Source organism: Lipotes vexillifer, unplaced genomic scaffold (assembly GCF_000442215.2).
Source record: "Lipotes vexillifer unplaced genomic scaffold, Lipotes_vexillifer_v1.1 scaffold536, whole genome shotgun sequence".
NCBI classification, from domain to species: Eukaryota; Metazoa; Chordata; class Mammalia; order Artiodactyla; family Lipotidae; genus Lipotes; species Lipotes vexillifer.
The window spans coordinates 1,328,963-1,348,328 of record NW_006775074.1 but is presented as its reverse complement, the minus strand read 5'-3'; the positions used below and the strand labels follow the sequence as shown (position 1 = coordinate 1,348,328).

The 19,366-nt window shown below is 37.9% G+C and overlaps 1 protein-coding gene and 1 non-coding gene across 2 annotated transcripts in view; both read left to right on the top strand.

Annotated features, from left to right (window-relative positions):
* Positions 1-450: 450 nt before the first annotated feature.
* On the top strand, positions 451-523 carry TRNAG-CCC (transfer RNA glycine (anticodon CCC)). The gene has a single exon. It is a non-coding gene; the product is annotated as a tRNA-Gly (tRNA).
* A 3,659-nt stretch (positions 524-4,182) lies between these two features.
* The window catches only part of MED17 (mediator complex subunit 17), a 19,504-nt gene continuing 4,320 nt past the window's right edge, over positions 4,183-19,366 (top strand). The window contains exons 1-9 of the mRNA XM_007449648.1: positions 4,183-4,709; positions 7,095-7,261; positions 7,990-8,209; positions 10,038-10,174; positions 10,265-10,349; positions 10,696-10,848; positions 12,561-12,691; positions 13,552-13,736; positions 16,621-16,758. Of these exons, the coding sequence (XP_007449710.1) occupies positions 4,460-4,709; positions 7,095-7,261; positions 7,990-8,209; positions 10,038-10,174; positions 10,265-10,349; positions 10,696-10,848; positions 12,561-12,691; positions 13,552-13,736; positions 16,621-16,758 (1,466 nt within the window). The 5' untranslated portion in view covers positions 4,183-4,459. The remainder of the gene's footprint in view (positions 4,710-7,094; positions 7,262-7,989; positions 8,210-10,037; positions 10,175-10,264; positions 10,350-10,695; positions 10,849-12,560; positions 12,692-13,551; positions 13,737-16,620; positions 16,759-19,366) is intronic.

The following is a 19,366-nucleotide window of genomic DNA, read 5'->3' as shown; positions in this document are numbered from 1 at the left end:
ATGAGTTGTACTTGTGTATACCAACAAAAAATAGGTTAAAAATGTAAATTTGGCAGGAATTCCCTGGCGGTCCAGTGGTTAGGACTCTGTGCTCTCAGGGCCAAGGACCGGGATTAGATCCCTAACTGGGGAACTACGATCCTGCAAGCCTCGGTGGCATGGTCAAAACCAAAAAAAAGGGAAATCTGAAAAGGATACCAATTACAATGTTACCAAAAGTACACAGCAGTATTTTTATTTAACAAAAATTATATATAACCTTTATGGAGAAAATTATAAAACTGTTGAAAACTCAAAGAAATCAAAATAAACATGTACATCCAGGAAGATGCAATCTCATAGAAGTATCAATTCTCAAATCTATAAATTCAATTCAACATCAGTCTAATCCCAGTAGGGCTTTTATAGAACCTCACCAGTTCATTTTAAAATATATGGGATAGGGGGACTTCCTTGGTGGTCCAGTGGTTAAGACTCTGCACTCCCAATGCAGGGGGCCCAGGTTTGATCCCTGGTCAGGGCACTAGATCCCGTGTGCTGCAACTAAGACCCGGCACAGTCAAATAAATAAATAAATATTAAAAAAAATAAAAGCAGACTCTCATTTGCTTTTGGTTTTAAAAGCCCAGCTTCCTTTTAGGTTCTCTGTGATGCCTCCCTGTGGCTCGTTCTACCATTCATTCCAGGACAATTTACTGAACACCATCAATGTGCCAAGCATTGTACCAGGCCTACCCCAGTCAGCTGGGGACACTGACTGACATATGAACAAATAATTAAAATAAAAAAGGATAAGTCCTATCAGTATTACCCTGTAAGGTATTGTACATTAGAGGACACTTCATATCACAAACACAAAAATAAATTTACTAAAGAACACATGAATTTCTGGTACTGGCCAAGATGGAATAAGCCCACAACAGGCTATTTCTTCCACAATTCCAAAATACAAAATCTTGGATAAAATACAAAAAGCAACTCCCAGAACACTTGAAAATTAAACCATTTTGACTGAATGGTTGAAGAGGGAAGTCAAAACTTGAAGAATGAATACTGATGATGAGTTTCCTGATTTTTCTTTCCTTTTATCCGAGGCAGTCTGGGTCACAGAACTACGCAATGGGCATGGACAGCAAAAACTCCCAAGACAGTTCTTTTTGGCCAGAGAACCAGGAAAGGGAGCCTCAGCAGGCCACAGTGTGAAAGTCTCCATTTTTTTCTTGTTTTTTATCTCTTGGCTCTGCCTGGAGGCTAGTCCCAGTGCAGTCAGAGCTGCACTGCTGTACCAGTGGTATCAGGTGAGCTGTTACCTAAAACACCAAGAGAAAAATGATTCCAGAGGAATCAGGAAATGGGTTTCTTGTGGTCCCATTTTTCTCTCTTTTCTCTTGGTGCTTCATCTGGAGGGTGGCCCCAGCTGTGAAGAACTACATTACAGTCTGGGGTGTAGGGCACTAAAACTAAGAAAAACTGGTATTTGTGGCCAGAGGAAGCAGGAAAAGGGGTGATATTCACAGTATTCCCTTATTCGCCTATTAATGTCTGTAAGAATTTTGAATGTGTATCCCAAATTATCTTACACTCCGTTCTGTGTTTTGGACTTTTCCATTGTTCAATCTTTGAGTTCACTAATCCTTTTCTGTGTTGTGTCAAATCTCTTAGTAAACCTTGGGCTATTAATTGCATCTAGTTTTTAGTCTAGAATGTACATTTGATCATTTTTTTTTATAGATTGAAATTTTTCTGTTGAAACTGCCCATCTTTTCATCCATTTTGTCCATTTACCTTTTTTTTATTGGCCGTGCAGCATGCAGAACTTCCCTGACCAGGGACTGAACCCATGCCCCCTGCATTGGAAGCACAGAGTCTTAACCACTGGACCACCAGGAAAGTCCTCTATTTTTTTTTTTAACATACTAATCTGTTAAAGTCCTTGTCTTCCATCACCAATGTTTTGATCATTCATGAATCCGTTCCTATTATTTGTTTTTGCTTATGTTTTATCAGTCACTCTTTCCTACCCCTTACTACTGCTAAGATGGTATCTTTCACCAGTGAGGATTTCCACCTTTCTTTTGTTAGGCAGATGAAGTGTGAGACTGATTAGCTCCTTGTAATCAGAGAAGGAGCTGGGTTGGGGCTCGGTTGCATTTTAAATAAAACTCAGGCCAACTCTGCCTAGAGTCACTCTGTGTTACTTCCGGGATTTTAATTCAGAGCCCGGCAGATCTCTGCCTCCTCAATCTTGAAAGATGGTGTGAGGTTCAGTTCTTCCCTTTCGTAGATTTGAGCTCCATGAACCCTCAAAATCTGACAAATACTTTTGTTGTTGTTGTTTTTGCGGTACGTGGGCCTCTCACTGTTGTGGCCTCTCCCGTTGCGGAGCACAGGCTCCGGACGCGCAAGCTCGGCGGCCATGGCTTACGGGCCCAGCCGCTCTGCGGCATGTGGGATCTTACCGGACCAGGGCACGAACCTGTGTCCCCTACATCGGCAGGCGGACTCAACCACTGCGCCGCCTGGGAAGCCCCCTGACAAATATTTTTTATAGAACACTTCCCTCTAAAGCAGGACTTAGGTATGTATTTACCTTATGTGTATCTTAGTCTGCAGACGACTTCACTGTTTTTTACACTTAGATCTTTACTCCATTTGGAATTTATTTTTATTTAGGATGTGAGATAAGGGAATGCAACTGGATTATTTTCCATATGTGACTGATGGTTGGCCCTGCTCCTCCCATCATCCACACCCCTTTCTATATAACTCTGCAGTTTCTGCAACTGAAAAAGCTGAGTGTAACCCCTCTCCCACCCTTGACTTTCGGGTTTGGCCATGGGACTTGTGGATTTTAGACATGTAATGCAGGCAAGGCTTACATCTTGCACCTCTACCATCTCCACGAGAAGGACATACCCTGACCAGCCTGCTAGTACAAGAAGAATGAGAGACACATGGCAGTCTTCTAAATGGCCTGTAGACCTATAACTTGAAGTAGAACCAACCAGCTGAGCCCAGCCTAGATCAGCTGGCCCTCAGGTCAAGCCCAGCTGAGACAGCAGACGCCCCAGCCAAACTGCGTAAGTATGAGCACCTTATAAAGATTAAAGGAGATATATGTTTAAAACACTTAGCACAGTGACTGGCACAAATAGAGCCCAAGATAAATATTAATCAAATTTTGAAATAAGGTATTAAAATCTTTTACAAACATGCATAAAGTACAGTAGTTCTCAAACATGACTGTCCAGCAGAATCTGTTGAGCTTGCCAACGTTGAGCTTCCTCCCTTGAAAATTCACACACACACCCAACAAACACCCCACATGTATTGTTTAGGTAGAGACTGACACCATGACAACTGTATTTTCCTAAATACCTTACAAAAGGATTTGAAAAACTTAAATATACCTTAGCACAAAACTTGGAGAGACTCATGATAAATGATATACAGAATTCCTTAAATTAAGTAGAGTTTTGTAACATAAAAGAATTCATCTTCCCCTGTGTAATTACTACTGATGAAATACTTTCTCAGGGACTCATCAGTGCTTCTTTTTTTTTTAATATTTTTTTCTGAATTTTATTTTTTTATACAGGAGGTTCTTATTAGTTATCTATCTTATACATATTAGTGTATATATATGTCGATCCCAATCTCCCAATTCATCCCACCACCCCCACGCCCACAGCAGTGCTTCTTAATCTTATAAATATTATTTTAACTCAGGCATGAAAGAAATATGCGCATATTACACGTCAGAGATAGTCTCCGTCATGGAGTTTACCACTAACAGGAGTTTAGATAACAAACTAATTATGCAGTATAATTTTAAGTGGTGATAAGCACAATTAATTGTTTTCCTCAAACTACGCCCTTATTTTCTAACTCTTCAGACATGTTGTTTCTACCCCAGGTGTAAGCCCTCAAATCTCAGCATTCTCAGAGGGCCTCTCGTAGCTAGGATCCAGGGGCCCATTCATCTCCTTTTCCCTACCTCTTTTCGGTCGTCTTCATCCTTCTATCCAACATTACTTTCCAACAAGCAACACTTAAAACGGAGGTGGACACCAGGGACCCGCCACCCCAAGCTCTCTGCACCCGAATCCCACCCTCCCACCGCCAGCCACGCCTCTTACAGACCAGGAAGCTTCTCCGGACGCCGTAGTGGGATTCACCGGAAGCACTCGTCCGGAAGTGCAGGGTTCCCGCGTCCGCCGGTTTCCTTCCGGGAGACTCCAACGAGGGGGAAGGGGGGAGCGCGAAGGGGCCTGCAGTGCATTCTGGGGAAGTCTCAGCGCTCTCGTCTTTGTTTCCGGCTCTAGAGCAGCGTTTGGTTTCCCAAAAGCTCCTCCAAGGCGCGGTTCCCGGGTTCCCGGGTTCCCGGCTCCCCACAGAGGCGCACGTACTTCCTCCCTCGGTTTTCGGCTGGCGCTGGTGTCCTGCCAACGCCGCCAGCATGTCTGGGGTGCGCGCTGTGCGGATCAGCATTGAGTCTGCCTGCGAGAAACAGGTCCAGGAGGTGGGCCTGGATGGCACTGAGACGTACCTGCAGCCTCTGTCCATGTCCCAGAATCTGGCGCGTCTGGCCCAGCGGATCGACTTCAGCCAGGGTTCAGGCTCCGAGGAGGAGGAGGCGGCGGGGGCAGATGGCGACGCGCAGGACTGGGCGGGCGCCGGGTCCAGCGCGGATCAGGACGACGAGGAAGGTAAGGCCCGTGTCTTTTGCTCGAGTCTGCTGGGCGGGTCTGGGGGTCCCGGTACCCGCCCAGGTAATGTCACTCTGCCTTTCCTGCGCCAGGTGAGATGCTGTGCATGGAAGTATTTCGAACGCAGGTACGCGAAACATTAATTGTGCTCTTCGTCACCTGGACAATTTAGGGCACTGCATGACTCTTAATACTCCTTATTCTTCTGCAGGTTTCCTTGAGTGGGAGCGCTTGAGGGACACTGTCACTGGTGAAGTGTTTACGTTTTTAATAGAGCGTCTGTAATGTGGCACACCCTGGTTAAGAGCCCTGTAGTTCACATCTCGGCTGTGACACGTATTAGCTATATGACCTTGGACTAGTCACTTTGTTTCCCTGTGCAAGGTGGATGATTATAGTAACACCTACTGAAAGGAGATTTGTATTGACTGGAGTATGTGATAAGATCTAAGAGGTAGGCAGAGGCCAAATCATGTAGAGCCAGTAGGCCAGGATAAGCAGTTGGTTTTTATTAGAACAACAGCTGAAAGTTTGAAAGATTTTAAGTAGACAGATGATTTTGTTTACAAAAGATCACTCTGGATGCTATATAGTAAATGGATTATAAGGAAAATAAAACTAGTTAGAGAATTATAGAAAAAGTATGTGTGGTTTTTGTATTCTTATTGTCAAGAATAAAATAACAGTTCTTGAATTAGTTATGTGAAGAAACCCTGTGTAAATGGGCATTTAAAGATGGCATTTCAAGCCAGTCGTGTTAGGATCCGTTTGGGAATAAAAGGTAAATACTACCTCAGACCTCACAGAAATATTTCCACAAGGATTGAAATGCAAGTGAAGAGAATAAAACAAAATATTGGAAAGAAGTTACAATCATATAACTTCAGGATTAGGAGAGATCTTCTTAAGCAAGATAGGAAACAGACATTATAAAGGAAAAGATAGGTATAATAATAGGTATATTAATTACATAAAATTTTAAAATAATAATGGAAAAATATGCCATAAACAAAGTAAAAAGATAAATGACAGACTGAGAAAACTATATGCAACACATATGACACACAAGTGGTTGATACCCCTTATGTTCAAAGAGTCCCTTGAAACTGAAAAGAAAAAGACAATTCATTGGAAAAATGGGCCAAAGATATAAACAGTTTGCTCCCAGAGGAAAGACTTCAGATCTCACACTAGTAGGGAGAAGCAAATGAAAATATCATTAAGATACTATTTTCATACATAAGATTAGTAGCAATTTAAAAAGATTGTTAATATCTCGTGTTGGGAATGTGAATTTTTAGAGCCTTTTTGGGTGACAGTTCGGCAGTTCAGTATGTATCAGAATCTTTAAATGTTCATCTCTTTTGTTTGTTTGCTTGTCTTTGTTTTTGGCCACACCTCGCGGCTTGTGGGATCTCAGTTCCCTCACCAGGGATTGAACCCGGGCCATGGTAGTGAAAGCCGGAATCCGAACCATTAGGCCACCAGGGAACTGCCAGCGTGTATATCTTTTGAACCACTAATATCATGGCTAATGATTTAACCTACAGAAAAAGTTGACATATACACAGATGTGTGTTTAAGATGTTTACCACTGCTAGCGTTGTCGCAACCAATCTCCATGACCATTAAACAGAAATGAGTAAACTTACTGTACATCTATGTTCCAGAATATCATACAGTGTTAAAAGAATGAAGTAGATCTGGAAGTGTCTCTAGGACATATTAACTTGGTGGGGTGGCGGGGAGAAGCAAGCAATAGAAAAATGGGAGTATATGTATGTAAATGCATAGGAGAACACTTGGACAGGTATTCCCCAACTGTTAATGGTGACTGCCTGTCAGGAGGGGAGAGAATTAGGGGTGGGGAATAAAGGGAAACTTTCACTTTTTACTCTATAACTCTATTGTTTGAACTCTGTACAATGAGCCTGTATTCATGAAATTTAATTTTTAAAAGTGATTAAGAGGTTGGAAGATGTGTTAATAGTGTTTACTGTCTAAATGCTGCCATTATAGGTCATTTTTATTTTTGTACTTTTCTGTGTATTGGAAACTCTCTACAATTACTTGTTCCGGTTTTGAAAGCTGGAAGAAAAAAAGGTTATTAAGAAGGCTTGCATAAATTTTAAAAGTTGTTTGAAAGCCTATCATGTTGTAATGTTAGAGTTAACTTAGGAAATCAGATATCATACTTGTTTTGACATTGTAGGAATACTAACTTAAATGTTAACCAAGATTCAAGAAGGGGTGGAGAGAATGGGATAAAATAGGGAACAATTTAAAATAGAATTCATTATTTCTTCTTTTAGTACTTTTAAACCTCTAAATGAGCTTTCTATAACTAATACCTGTGTATTTCTCTTTTTTTCTTTCTCTTTTTAGGGTTGGTGAAATTTCAACCTTCCCTTTGGCCTTGGGATTCAGTGAGGAACAATTTGAGAAGTGCCCTGACAGAGATGTGTGTTCTCTATGATGTTCTCAGTATTGTTAGGGATAAAAAATTTATGACTCTTGATCCTGTCTCTCAGGATGCACTTCCTCCAAAACAGGTATTTGTGGGATTTGATTGAATAATGGTGCCGTTTTCCTAAGTCCCAGGACCATCTTTTAGACTGTGTGCCCATTGTTTCCTTTTCCTTAAATGCAAAATTAAGTCCAGATGAAGATTTAAAGATTAACTCTCTTGAGTTCTCCAAAAACTCAAAATCCGGTTCTGTAATATGATCAAAAAATTGTGACATTTTTATGAAACTTTATTATTTTGACTCTTATGCAGCAGCCAGAAAACTTTCATTAAACTTGGCTTTTTGGAAGTGTGTCTACATGAATTGGTAGTGATTGTGGATATATATAATACATAGATTTTGATTTCTCATCAGTTTTCAAGTTATGGACTTTGATCTGAAGTGTACTGAGTGCCTCGAAAGGGTGTACGTGTGGGTGGGGGGGGGAGTGGCATACATAGGAGAGGAATGGCAGTACAGAGAGTGGAACCTAACCTAGGCTGGGCCAGGTTGATGCAGTGTTAAGTTCTGATTTACAGTCCACTGGTGATTTGGTTTAACACAAATCTTTATTTAAGTTGACCAAAGTAATAGGTTGCGGTTATTTAAAAAAAAAAAAAAACATTATTATATGTGCTTTTCGCCCTTCTCCGTGCTTTTCTTTAATTTTTAAATTTTCCCTTGAGTAGGTATTTTATTGTTGAGAAAAGTGTATCATTTTAAAATCATTTAAAAAATAATACAGAGCTACACTTTTGGATTGTTTTTGATAGAGTCCTCAGACGTTGCAGTTGATATCCAAAAAGAAGTCACTTGCGGGAGCAGCACAAATCCTACTGAAGGGGGCAGAAAGACTGACTAAATCAGTCACTGAAAACCAAGAAAATAAGCTACAAAGAGACTTCAACTCTGAGCTTTTGAGACTGAGGCAACACTGGAAACTTAGAAAAGTTGGAGATAAAATTCTTGGAGATCTGAGCTACAGAAGTGCAGGTATAGATTATTGTTTAAAATATAGCTTTTCAAAAACTATAAATGGTAGGTTGTAATGTTACCTTTTTGGGTGGGAAGGGGGGCTGCACTGCATGGCTTGCGGGATCTTAGTTCCCAGATGAGGGACTGAACCTGGGCCCTTGGCAGTGAAAGTGCCAAGTCCTAACCACTGGACTGCCAGGGAACTCCCACATAGTCTTCTGTAATAATATTATTTCTCAGGTACATGTTACGTTTTGAAGTTTTAATTTCTGTGCCCATAAGCCTGAAAAAGGTAAAATTACCCTTATCACAACCTATGTAAATATATGTACAAATAGTTTATATTCAATTTGGAAACATTTTAGATACATTTAATTGAAAGTTCAGAGATAGGGTTTATGTGCTCATACACCCTGAACCATAATTGACATTTTAATCAGAAATAAGGAGGTAGGGTTAGAGTCCTCAATCACAGATTTACCAGTAACCCTCAAAAACTGGGCATAAATGGAGAAAAGAAACTTCTCTATTCTTCCTTATTCTATTTTTCTCCCTAAAGTCTGCTAAGCTGTTTTCATATCCTGGGTGAGGAGAAACAGTGGTGAAAACACTTCGCCTTCCTTTTTCCATTCAGCCAAGGTTGCAACACTAACTTTAGGAATATACTCTGTTGAAGTATATCAGAGTTTAATATCTTGAATTCACATCTTTTGGTATAAATTCTTTGTTGTTGAGCTATGATATATAATAGCAGGTTTTTCGAGGTAATTATGGTACTGTCTTTAAGCTGTTGACGTATATTCAGAGGATACAGTAAAAGTTTATGACTCACAGCTCAGTGGGGTAAAAACTTTGAATGTCAAGGGATAAAAAAGCAAGGAGCCCTGGCTGTGATCACCGGGGTAACAATAGTAGAGTGATATTTTAAAAGGATTCATTTGTCAGAGCAAGCCATCATTATCCCAAAATTAAAGGAAGGTAAATTGATGTAGTTAAGTACTGGGAGACCTACATGCCTTAACGTTGATGTGAATTGGGAAATTTTGAATTCTGAAGGTAAAGTTCTATCACAAAGATGAATTCGAGATGACAGAGACATTTTTACATTTTAATAGGTAGTCTATAGAAGCAGTGCTTTCTGGCTTTGAACACTGTAAGCTCTTCCCAACAAGTAATTGTGTGCAAGAACTTTACCTAATTTCTCTCTATGGGATAGTCACCTGTGTTATAAAAGGATTTGATTACATTCTGGTTTTAATTGCAAGAAAATCTTGAACATCTTCCCTTGTTATAAAACAGCAGTTACATTCATCTACCCACTCCTCCGGTAATTCAGCAACCCAAAACTATCCCAAACTTATGCATTACATTAAAAGACATCACATGAAAGTCTGGGAATTGGTTGAAAAAACGGTGGTATATACACTTTCCTTTTGTCCTTCTCTTACTGAATTCAGAACCCTTTAATTGCAACCTTATTACAGAGACTGAGCTCCAGAAGTTTTTAATCTCCAAAGTTTAAATTTATGGAAGTATTTTCTAGAATTATATTCATTTTGTCAAAACTCCATTTGAAGAAAACAGTTTGGATGGCCTGTAGAGTTCATATTATTATGATACCATTAGACTAAGGCATGTTATTTTTTTAAGGTAAATAACTCTTTTCTCCTGCTTCCTTACTTCCTTTTGTTTACCACGCCTCTCCCTTCCCCCAAAACACGTTTTTCATAGGAACTTAATTTATGCTTCAGTGATGTGTATGTGAAATATTATTATACGCTTAATAATTTGTGTTAAATTAACATGTTAACTGGTTTTCATTTTGCTATTTTTAATACGCCTTTAGGATCTCTGTTTCCCCATCATGGTACATTTGAAGTAATAAAGAATACAGATATTGATCTGGACAAGAAAATACCTGATGATTACTGTCCCCTTGATGTCCAGATTCCTAGTGATTTAGAGGGCTCTGCATATATCAAGGTATTTGTCAAAGTATTTTTCTAGCAATTTCTTATTAATAGCCCAGAAGCTAATTTGCTAACATTTTTTCATGTTATTATCGTCACATAGGTTTCAATTCAAAAACAGTCTCCAGACATAGGTGATCTTGGCACAGTTAAACTCTTCAAACGACCTTTGCCTAAATCCAAACCAGGTATAGTTATGTTCTATCCTCTAACTTCTGGTCTTGTCTAAGCTTATATTTACAAATGAACTGAAGATAAACATAGATAGGAAAAATAGGTACTTAGGAATAAGAGCAATTGGAAATGTAAGTATTTATAATTTGTTAATTAACCATTAGTGAATAGCTGTGTGATCTTTTTTTAAAGATTGAACTTATTTACCAGTTTTCTCTGTGTAAAAGAAGTAAAATGTTTTATATGCTATAATGCACTGTTTTCTAAACTTTTGTCATATGTATCCAAATCATCATTTAAGCTAGTTAATACCTAATATAATTAGTTAATTAATATATGCGTATGTCCCCTGTCTTTCAGGTTCCCCACATTGGCAGACGAAATTAGAAGCAGCACAAAATGTTCTCTTATGTAAAGAAATTTTTGCACAGCTCTCTCGGGAAGCTGTTCAAATTAAATCACAGATCCCTCACATTGTGGTGAAAAACCAGATTATCTCTCAGCCCTTTCCAAGTAAGTGCAGCCTACCCTTTTGAGATTTATAATTAGGACTTTGTGGTTTGGGGAACAGGACAAAGTGGGTAGCTATTTGGGTGTGCTGAAGGAGCAGTTAGAGCAAAGAGGTAGTGTGCAGTCCGCAATAACAGCCAATGAAGTATGCAGCACAGTCTGCACTGCTGACTCTGTTCTGGGTCCTCAGTAGTGTCACTCCTGGGCTTTAAACAATATATGTTAGTTTGTCCTAGCAAGGCTGTTATTCAGTAACAATTGCTTTGAGGTGTCTATGCCAGCACCATTTGTGGAAGATTTCTCAGGGATCCTGTCTTATGGTCTAAATGAGATGTCAATTAGAAAATGCTTAGTTTTTTTAAAAATTTTTTATTTTAATATTTTTTTTTAATATATTTTTTTTTATTTGGTTGTTTGCGCTGGGTCTTAGGTGCAGCAGGCAGGCTCCTCAGTTGTGGCTTATTTGTGGCATGTGAACTCTTAGTTGCGGAATGCATGTGGGATCTAGTTCCCTGACCAGGGATCGAACCCAGGCCCCTGGCATTGGGAGCGTGGAGTCTTTGCCACCAGGGAAGTCCCTGTTTGTTTGTTTTTTATTGAGGTATAGTTAATGTATTATATTATATAAGTTTCAGGTGTACAACATAGTGATTCACAATTTTTAAAGGTTATATTCCATTGATAGTTGTTATAAAATATTGGCTATATTCCCTGTGTTGTACAATATACCCTTGTAACTTATTTATTTTGTACATAGTGGTTTGTACCGCTTAATCCCCGGTGCCTACATTGCCCCTCCTGCCTCCTTCTCCCCACTAGTAACCACTAGGTTCTCTTTATCTGTGTGTGTCTGTTTATTTTTTGTTATATTCACTAGTTTGTTTTATTTTTTAGATTCCATATATAATTGATATACAGTGTTTGTCTTTCTGTGACTAATTTCACTTAACATAATACTCTCAAACTCCACCCATGTTGCAGAGGACAAAATTTCATTCTCTTTTTATGGCTAAGTAGTATTCCATTGTATAGATATATACACCACATTTTCTTTATCCATTCGTCTGTTGATGGACACTTACTTTGCTTCCATATCTTGGCAATGGTAAATAATGCTGCTATGAACACTGGGGTCCATGTATGTTTTCCAGTTAGTGTTTCTGTTTAGAAAATGCATAATTAAATATCCATAATGTTCCTAAATTTGTGGAGATTAAATTTAAAATATTATTCAAAAGCAGTTAGACTTACCTAGAGATCAATTTGTAATTAGCTGCACTTGTTTTTTACATAAATTCTGAGCATCTTCTTAGATCTTGTCAAGGGAATAGGTATTAGGAGTGAAAAATTTCTATTAGTCAGTAAAAAATTTCTTCTAGTCAGTAAGACCAGATGTTAACTCTGTTTTGTTTCGTTTTTAATTTAAAATCTAGAAGAAATAAATTAACATATAGTTTCTGTTCACCTGTCTTTAACCACAGCTCAAAGTCAGCAGCCACATTGTAGGTGAACAGAATTTGAATTGTTAAAATATATGGTAGTTTATTATATTCATGAATAGTCATTTTGGTGTAAAAATGTTGATCACGAAAGCCTCCTCTTAAAGTTCAGAATGTATCTTTTGAGAATGGGCTGTGATTATACTTTATGAAAAGAGTTTGTGCCTTTCCATATTATAGGTTATTTATATCTGTCCTACTTATTTTTATAAATAGGCTTGCAGTTATCTATTTCTTTGTGCCATTCTTCAAATGATAAGAAATCCCAAAAATCTGCTACCGAGAAGCAAAGTCCAGAGGACCATCTTTATGTCCTAGAGCATAATTTGCATCTACTGATTAGAGAGGTAATGAAGTAAATGTTTTTCCTTGCATTGTGGTAAGAGTATCCACAGCAGTGAATGTACACACACTCCCCTCTGCTGAGTCCTCATTATTCATATAATGATGACATTCACTAGCTGTGCTGTGAAAGATCCTTGCTATGGGCTCAGGGAATACAGAGATAATCAGAATAGTCTCTATCTCCAAGCACAGCTTCTAGTGGCAGAAATACACCACAAGTTTTATAGAGAGGTGTAAGAAATGCACGCTAGAGGGTATTCTGATTGGGTAGTTAAGGAAAATATCTTGCCAGAGCCCGTGAAAAGGATTACTTGAGTTATTTCAGGATGTATTCTACTTACACATCATCTAGAACTGTGCTTCCAGAGTGCTGGTTCACAGTTTAGGCTAATTTCAAAAGACTCCCCTGAAAATCTTTTAATAGAAGTACGTATTCCAGCCTTCTCTGCCTCACCCCAAAATCTGGTTCAGTCATTTGTGGTGGTGCAAGAATCAGTATTTTTTTATGTTCCTCAGATGGTTCTGTTGTAGCCAGGTTTGGGAACCTCTCATCTAGGGTATGATGGAATAATTATCTATTGATTTCATGTTTTCTGTCAATGGGACTTATTAAAGAATATTTGTTTTTCTACTTTAAAACTTTTAAAATAAAAACAGTAGCTTGAGAGGGACCCTTCTCTTCACAAACTCACATTAAATGTGGCCTAGTAGATGTTAACATTTATCTGTGTGCCAAGACTGCCTTTATATGTGGTTCAGATCCATTGCTTTCATGTTTCCAAAATGTGAGCCATGTTTTGATCGAACATTGTGTAGTTAATATGTGGGTATTGGCTGTTTAAAACGGCTGTTCTTGTTACAGTTTCATAAACAGACCTTGAGTTCCATCATGATGCCGCATCCAGCAAGTGCACCTTTCGGCCACAAGAGAATGAGACTTGCGGGTCCTCAAGCTTTTGATAAAAATGAAATTAATTCAATACAGTCAAGTGAAGGGCTTCTGGAAAAAATAATCAAACAAGCAAAGCATATATTTCTGAGGAGTAGGTAAGGACAGAGTTACTATTTTTCTTTGAAATTGCAGTCCTTTTTCCTTTGTTAGTTATCTTTATTAGTTACATCATTTTGGGCATGCTTTAATTTTTTTTCCGGGGAGATGGAAGTGGCTATGGTAGAAGAGTTTATAGTCGTAGATGGTCCTGGCAAGTTTGGGGAAGACTTAGTTAACGCCATTGCCCATGTAACTTAATAGATCATTTGTAACACTGGCACTAATGTTTCCAAAGACGACTGACTAGGAACCTGCCGTGGGACACCAAACTTTCTTCAGTAACCCGTCCATGGGATGCTCTTCCTGAACTGATTTAAACCTTTTTTGAAGCTTTCCCTATTTTTTGGTTGTCACACATTTTAGGACTTTGGAAGGCACTTTCCTATATGTTGACTTATTTAATCTTTAGCTCTGGGGCAAATCATGTTAACCCATTTCTACTGATGAGAAGATTGGGGTTTAGAGAAGTTGTGCAACATGCTGAAGGTTACACAGCTAAAAGGTTAGCAAAATCAGGATTTATGCCCACGTTTACGTAACCCCAAAGCTCATTTTCTTTCTTCCATACACATCATATACAAAAAAAACTTGCATGATTGGACCTAAATGAATGTCTCACTTCCAAATGCTAAAGGGTGCTCTTCTATTTTATTATTGGCGCTTAGTGAAGAGGTCTGTTTTTACTTCATTCATGATTGCGCCTTGGTGGTACTCAATAGGCGTGGGCGCACTGTTTTTGTGAATGACATTTTATTTTTGATTTTTGTTTTTTTCCTGTTAATACAGTCATGGTTTTATTAGCACATTAGTCTTTGGTCTCAGAATGGAAACTTTTGGTAAAATGAATTAGGAAGACATGTTAGAGACAACAGCATGATACAGTGAAAGGAGTAAGGAGTTTAGGGTAAAAGATGCGTTTAAGCCAGGGCTCAATGACTTGCTAAGTAACTTTGGGCAAGTTAGTTAATACCTGTGGCCCTCGATTTCTCTGTCAACTGGGGGTATAGGAGTCTGGTCTTAGGATCAAATTGAATAGTATATACAGAAGTTCCTTATAAACAGTAAGAATATTATATGTTAGATTATTGTTGTTACTTTCCATTATAAAAGCTATTAATTTGAGTATATTGTTAATCTTGCAAATTTATGATTAACGATAAAGTTAAATATTCCCTGAAATAAATGAAGGGCATGGAAAAAGTTATCTTTAGAAAGCTTATAAATTTCTGAATAGTAGTTGTAATCTTGGAAGCAGCAAAGTTTTAAAAATATTCCCTTTTCTCCCCTTAGATATAGAAATAATGTTCCAAATGTATCAACCCATCTGTATAATTCCATACAATTAACATGTTCATATATTTTTACATACATTTGAGCCTTGAGCAACACGGGGGTTAGGGGTGCCACCCTCTCTGTACAGTTGAACTTACAGTCAGCCACCAAATAGGCAGTTCCTCCTTTTCCCAGGTTTTGCATTCGTGGATTCAACCAACCAAAGATTGTGCAGTATTGTAGTAATTATTTAGTGAAAAAAATTCTCTTACAGTGGACAGGTGCATTTCAAACCCATTGTTCATGGGTCAATAGTATATGTGTCAGGGCATGTATATCTTTTTTATTTTCTAATAAATCTGGTATCATAAAGTTTTATACCCTGCCTTCAGAGATATTGTAACAGCCCATTGTGTGACTAATCCATGATTTCTTTTAACAATTCTCAATTGCTAGATACTTTTTTATTCCCAGTTTGTTGATAGGTATAATACTGAGATGAAAACTCTCACATACGTATTTATCTGCTGTAAAAATTTTTGAAGCACTGCCAGGGAAACGAATCACAGAAAAAGAAGGTAAAGTTAAAAATGGATTGAAAGAAACCAGTACTAGAGCAGAAGCAGGATAAAAGAGCAAAGCCCAAGCCTGTTGGTGTAAAAACCCCTTGTCCTCAGTGGCTATTCTCATTTCTTCCATTTCCTTCTGGCTTTTCCTTCTCTTTCCAGTAAAGGCTAGAATCAAATTTTAGAAACTGAGGATCTCAGTAATTTGCTTAATTTACATAATTTATGCTTTGGTTCTAGGCAGTGGCTTTTCATTAGTGTGTATAAAATATAAAGGAAAGATTATTGGCTCTGGAGTTAGACTTCCAGGTTTTGTGCCCCAAACAGTTACAAACTTTGGGCAAGTTACTAAACATTGCTAAACTACTTTGTTCCTTCTGAAAAATGGAGGTAATAATAGTAGTGTCTACTATTGTTAGTAAGGTTAAAATAATTCATGAAAGCACTTATTATAGCAGTTGGTACATAATTATCACTGTATGGATCTTATTTTTCATTTATACTTACCATATTTATCTTTTATCACTTGATGGGTTTTATTTTTCATTTATGCTTACCATATTTATCTTTCTTGGAGTATAGGTTTTAATTGTGCAATAAGTCTCTCTAGGTTCTCTTAAAAATGATTATAATTCCATGACAGTAATGGAATTATAATTCCAGGTGCAGGTATGTCCCAAGTCACTTGTTACCAGGGATCAAGTACTGATATTTATGAGTAATTTATATTCTTTACAGAGCTGAGGTTAGTACCCTGGAAGTATCCTTCTCACTTGTGTTCTGGTAAGATTTTCTGAGTGGAAGAAAACAAATGGAGTTAAAAGGAAATCAACGTGGCATGAGAATGTGCTGTGATGTGAAACTGAGAACCAGCACATCAGAGCTACATCTGACCTTTCTTTAAAATCTTTGCTTTTCAAATGATGGTATTTTCAAAAGTAGTCATCTGTTTTCCAAATAACCATAAAACTGATAAGTGACTTATCATCTTATTATTTTATATGGTAACTTTATAAAAATTTTAACTTATTTTCTTTAAAAGAACTGCTGCAACCATTGACAGCTTAGCAAGTCGCATTGAAGATCCTCAGATACAGGCTCACTGGTCAAATATTAATGATGTTTATGAATCTAGTGTGAAAGTCTTAATCACATCACAAGGCTATGAACAAATATGCAAGTAAGTATCAAAAAGAAGTTGTTTAATATGTTAAGTTGCTTTCTGCGTATTGATGTTTGCTGAATGATTATATCAAGATTTTGGTTTTTATTTGCTAGGGTGGCATAACATTCCAGTAAATTATGTCAGCTGTAGAGTGTTTTTAAGAATGAAAGGTAAGGACTTCCCTAGCGGTCCAGTGGTTAAGAGTCCGCGCTTCCATTGCAGGGGGCGTTGATTCTATGCCTGGTTGGGGAACTAAGATCCCACATGCCGCATGGTGCGGCCAAAATACACAGAAAAAAAAAACAAACCAAAAAAACAGAGGTAAGAATGTCTAAAATAGTCTCTATTAGGTAAATGTCACATACTTGAGCTGTGGTAAAGAAGGAACCCCAGCTTTGAGTGGAAAGCTGCCACACTTCCTCAGACTGCGATCCGCTTCAGTTCTTCCCTAGAGGCTGTGGCCAGTCTGGGGTATTTGAGGTGAGGAGGGCCATTTATATTAGAGCCTGTCCTTTCCATAGTGTGCCTAAAACAACCCCTGTGTGTAATCCAGTTCATGATTATGCCCTTAATGACTTTTGTCCCCAGCATTCCTGGAGGAGCAGTCTACTTGATTTATATTCATAAATCACAAATTAATATACAGATAGTAGATTGGTGGTTGCAGTGGTGGGGAGTTGGTGAAGGTGGTCAAAAGGTACAAAATTCCAGTTATAAGATAAATTAAGTTCTGGGAGGTAATGTACAGCATGGAACCTATAGTTAATAATACTCTATTGTATATTTGAAAGTTGATAAAAGAGTAATCTTTAAAGTTCTAATCACAAGAAAAAGAAAATGGGTAACTATGTGAGGTGATGGATGCTAAAAAAACTTACGGTGGTGATCATGTTGCCATACATACACATATCAAACCACTATGTTGTACACCTTAAACGAATACAATGACATCGTCAATTATATCAGTAAAACTGTGGGCGGTGGGGAGGAACACATTAATATAATTAGCTGGTGGCCATGAAAGACATTTTGGGCTTCCATTTCAGCCTCTTTGAAAATTAACAACTAGAAAGATGGAGCTGAGTCCCCTCCGTCAGGTCAGTCTGAGAGAGTGAGTATGTTTATCAGGGTCTGTATGTTTTATTTTTCAAGCTTTAGTTGCTTTATTTCAGGCAGACGTAACTAGCCACAGTGGTCTCTCTGAGCAAAACACAACTGGAAACGAAATCACCACCCTCAGGAGTAGGGGAATATAATAATATATACTATAATAATGTGTAATATAATAACACTATATTTTAATAGGGGTGTTTTAATTCTCTTTTTTTACAAAAATGAAAAATAGTAGACGAACATGATCTAAAGATCAAATAGAGAAGGGAAAAGAGTATACGATGCAAAGGAGATCAGTCTTGAAACTTCTTGGGAAAGGTTGGGGGAGTGGATCAAGGCTTTCTTCCCCCTCTACCTGAAGAAATAATGAAACAGTTGGGGTGCCTCGGGGGTGTGGTGGGAGAGGAAGTGCTGAATATATGAAACAAAGTTAGTGTACGTTTTTAACTGTCAAGGCTAGGTGACGGGGTCATCGGCTTTCATTATACTATACATTTGTGTGTGTGTTTAAAATTTTCCATAATAAAAACTTAGAGAGTGAGCACAAAGGAGAGGAAAAGAGAAAACTGATCAGCATTGAATTATTTACATTTAGAACTAAGACCAAGCAACTGTGGGATTATGGTTATAGAATCCAGTGTAAATGTTCTAAACTTCTGTGAAGAAAGGTTTGTGATAATGTAGCCTTGATAGAATCAGGACAGGAGAGGAAGTAGAAGGAAATGTAGAATGCCCTTTTCCCCATCTTCTATAGCTGGTGGGGTCATCTTATGCTATTTAAAATTGAAAGTAATTCTCTTTCTTAAAGCTCCCCAACTTTCTATTGTTGACCATTTTAGTTGGACGCCAGCAAAATAATTTGTACATATGTAAGCATATCTATAGGATAAACTCCTCCAAGTGTAACTGCTGTGTCAAAAGATAAGGACATTTAAATTTTTGATTAATGTTACCAATTTGCTTTTCAAAGTGGTTACAAATCCCTCTTCCTCTTTTTGTATAAAAAAGCAGAATTTAAAAATTTTGTTAGATTTATAAGTCTTTTCCTTTAAGCCTTCTGAATTTTGTGTTTTTTCTTGGAAAGAAATATGTAAACTTCATCAAGATTACAATTTTATATAGGTAGTTGCCAAAATGCTTTATTCTTAAATATTTGCTGTAAAATAAAGTTAGGAAAAAAGAGGTACTATCAAATGTGGAAAGAAATAATGCTATTTTTTTCCACATTTGTTCATCTAGATTATTTGATTTGGAGAGTTTTGTGTTTCATGTACATGTCATATGCTAAAAATTTATAAATAGCTTGGAAGAGTTTTGTGATCTGCGTATATATTCATTGGCTATTTTATGAGTTTCTTTGTTTGACCTTAGGTTATAGAGCGTACGTATTTTGACTTGTTTGCTGATTACTTCAGGAGAGAGTGATGTTAACAAACCCTATTTTCCTTTCTGTATGAGAATTTGACCTTTGGTTAACTCTCGCTCTAGTCTCCTAGTAACTTGATAGGGA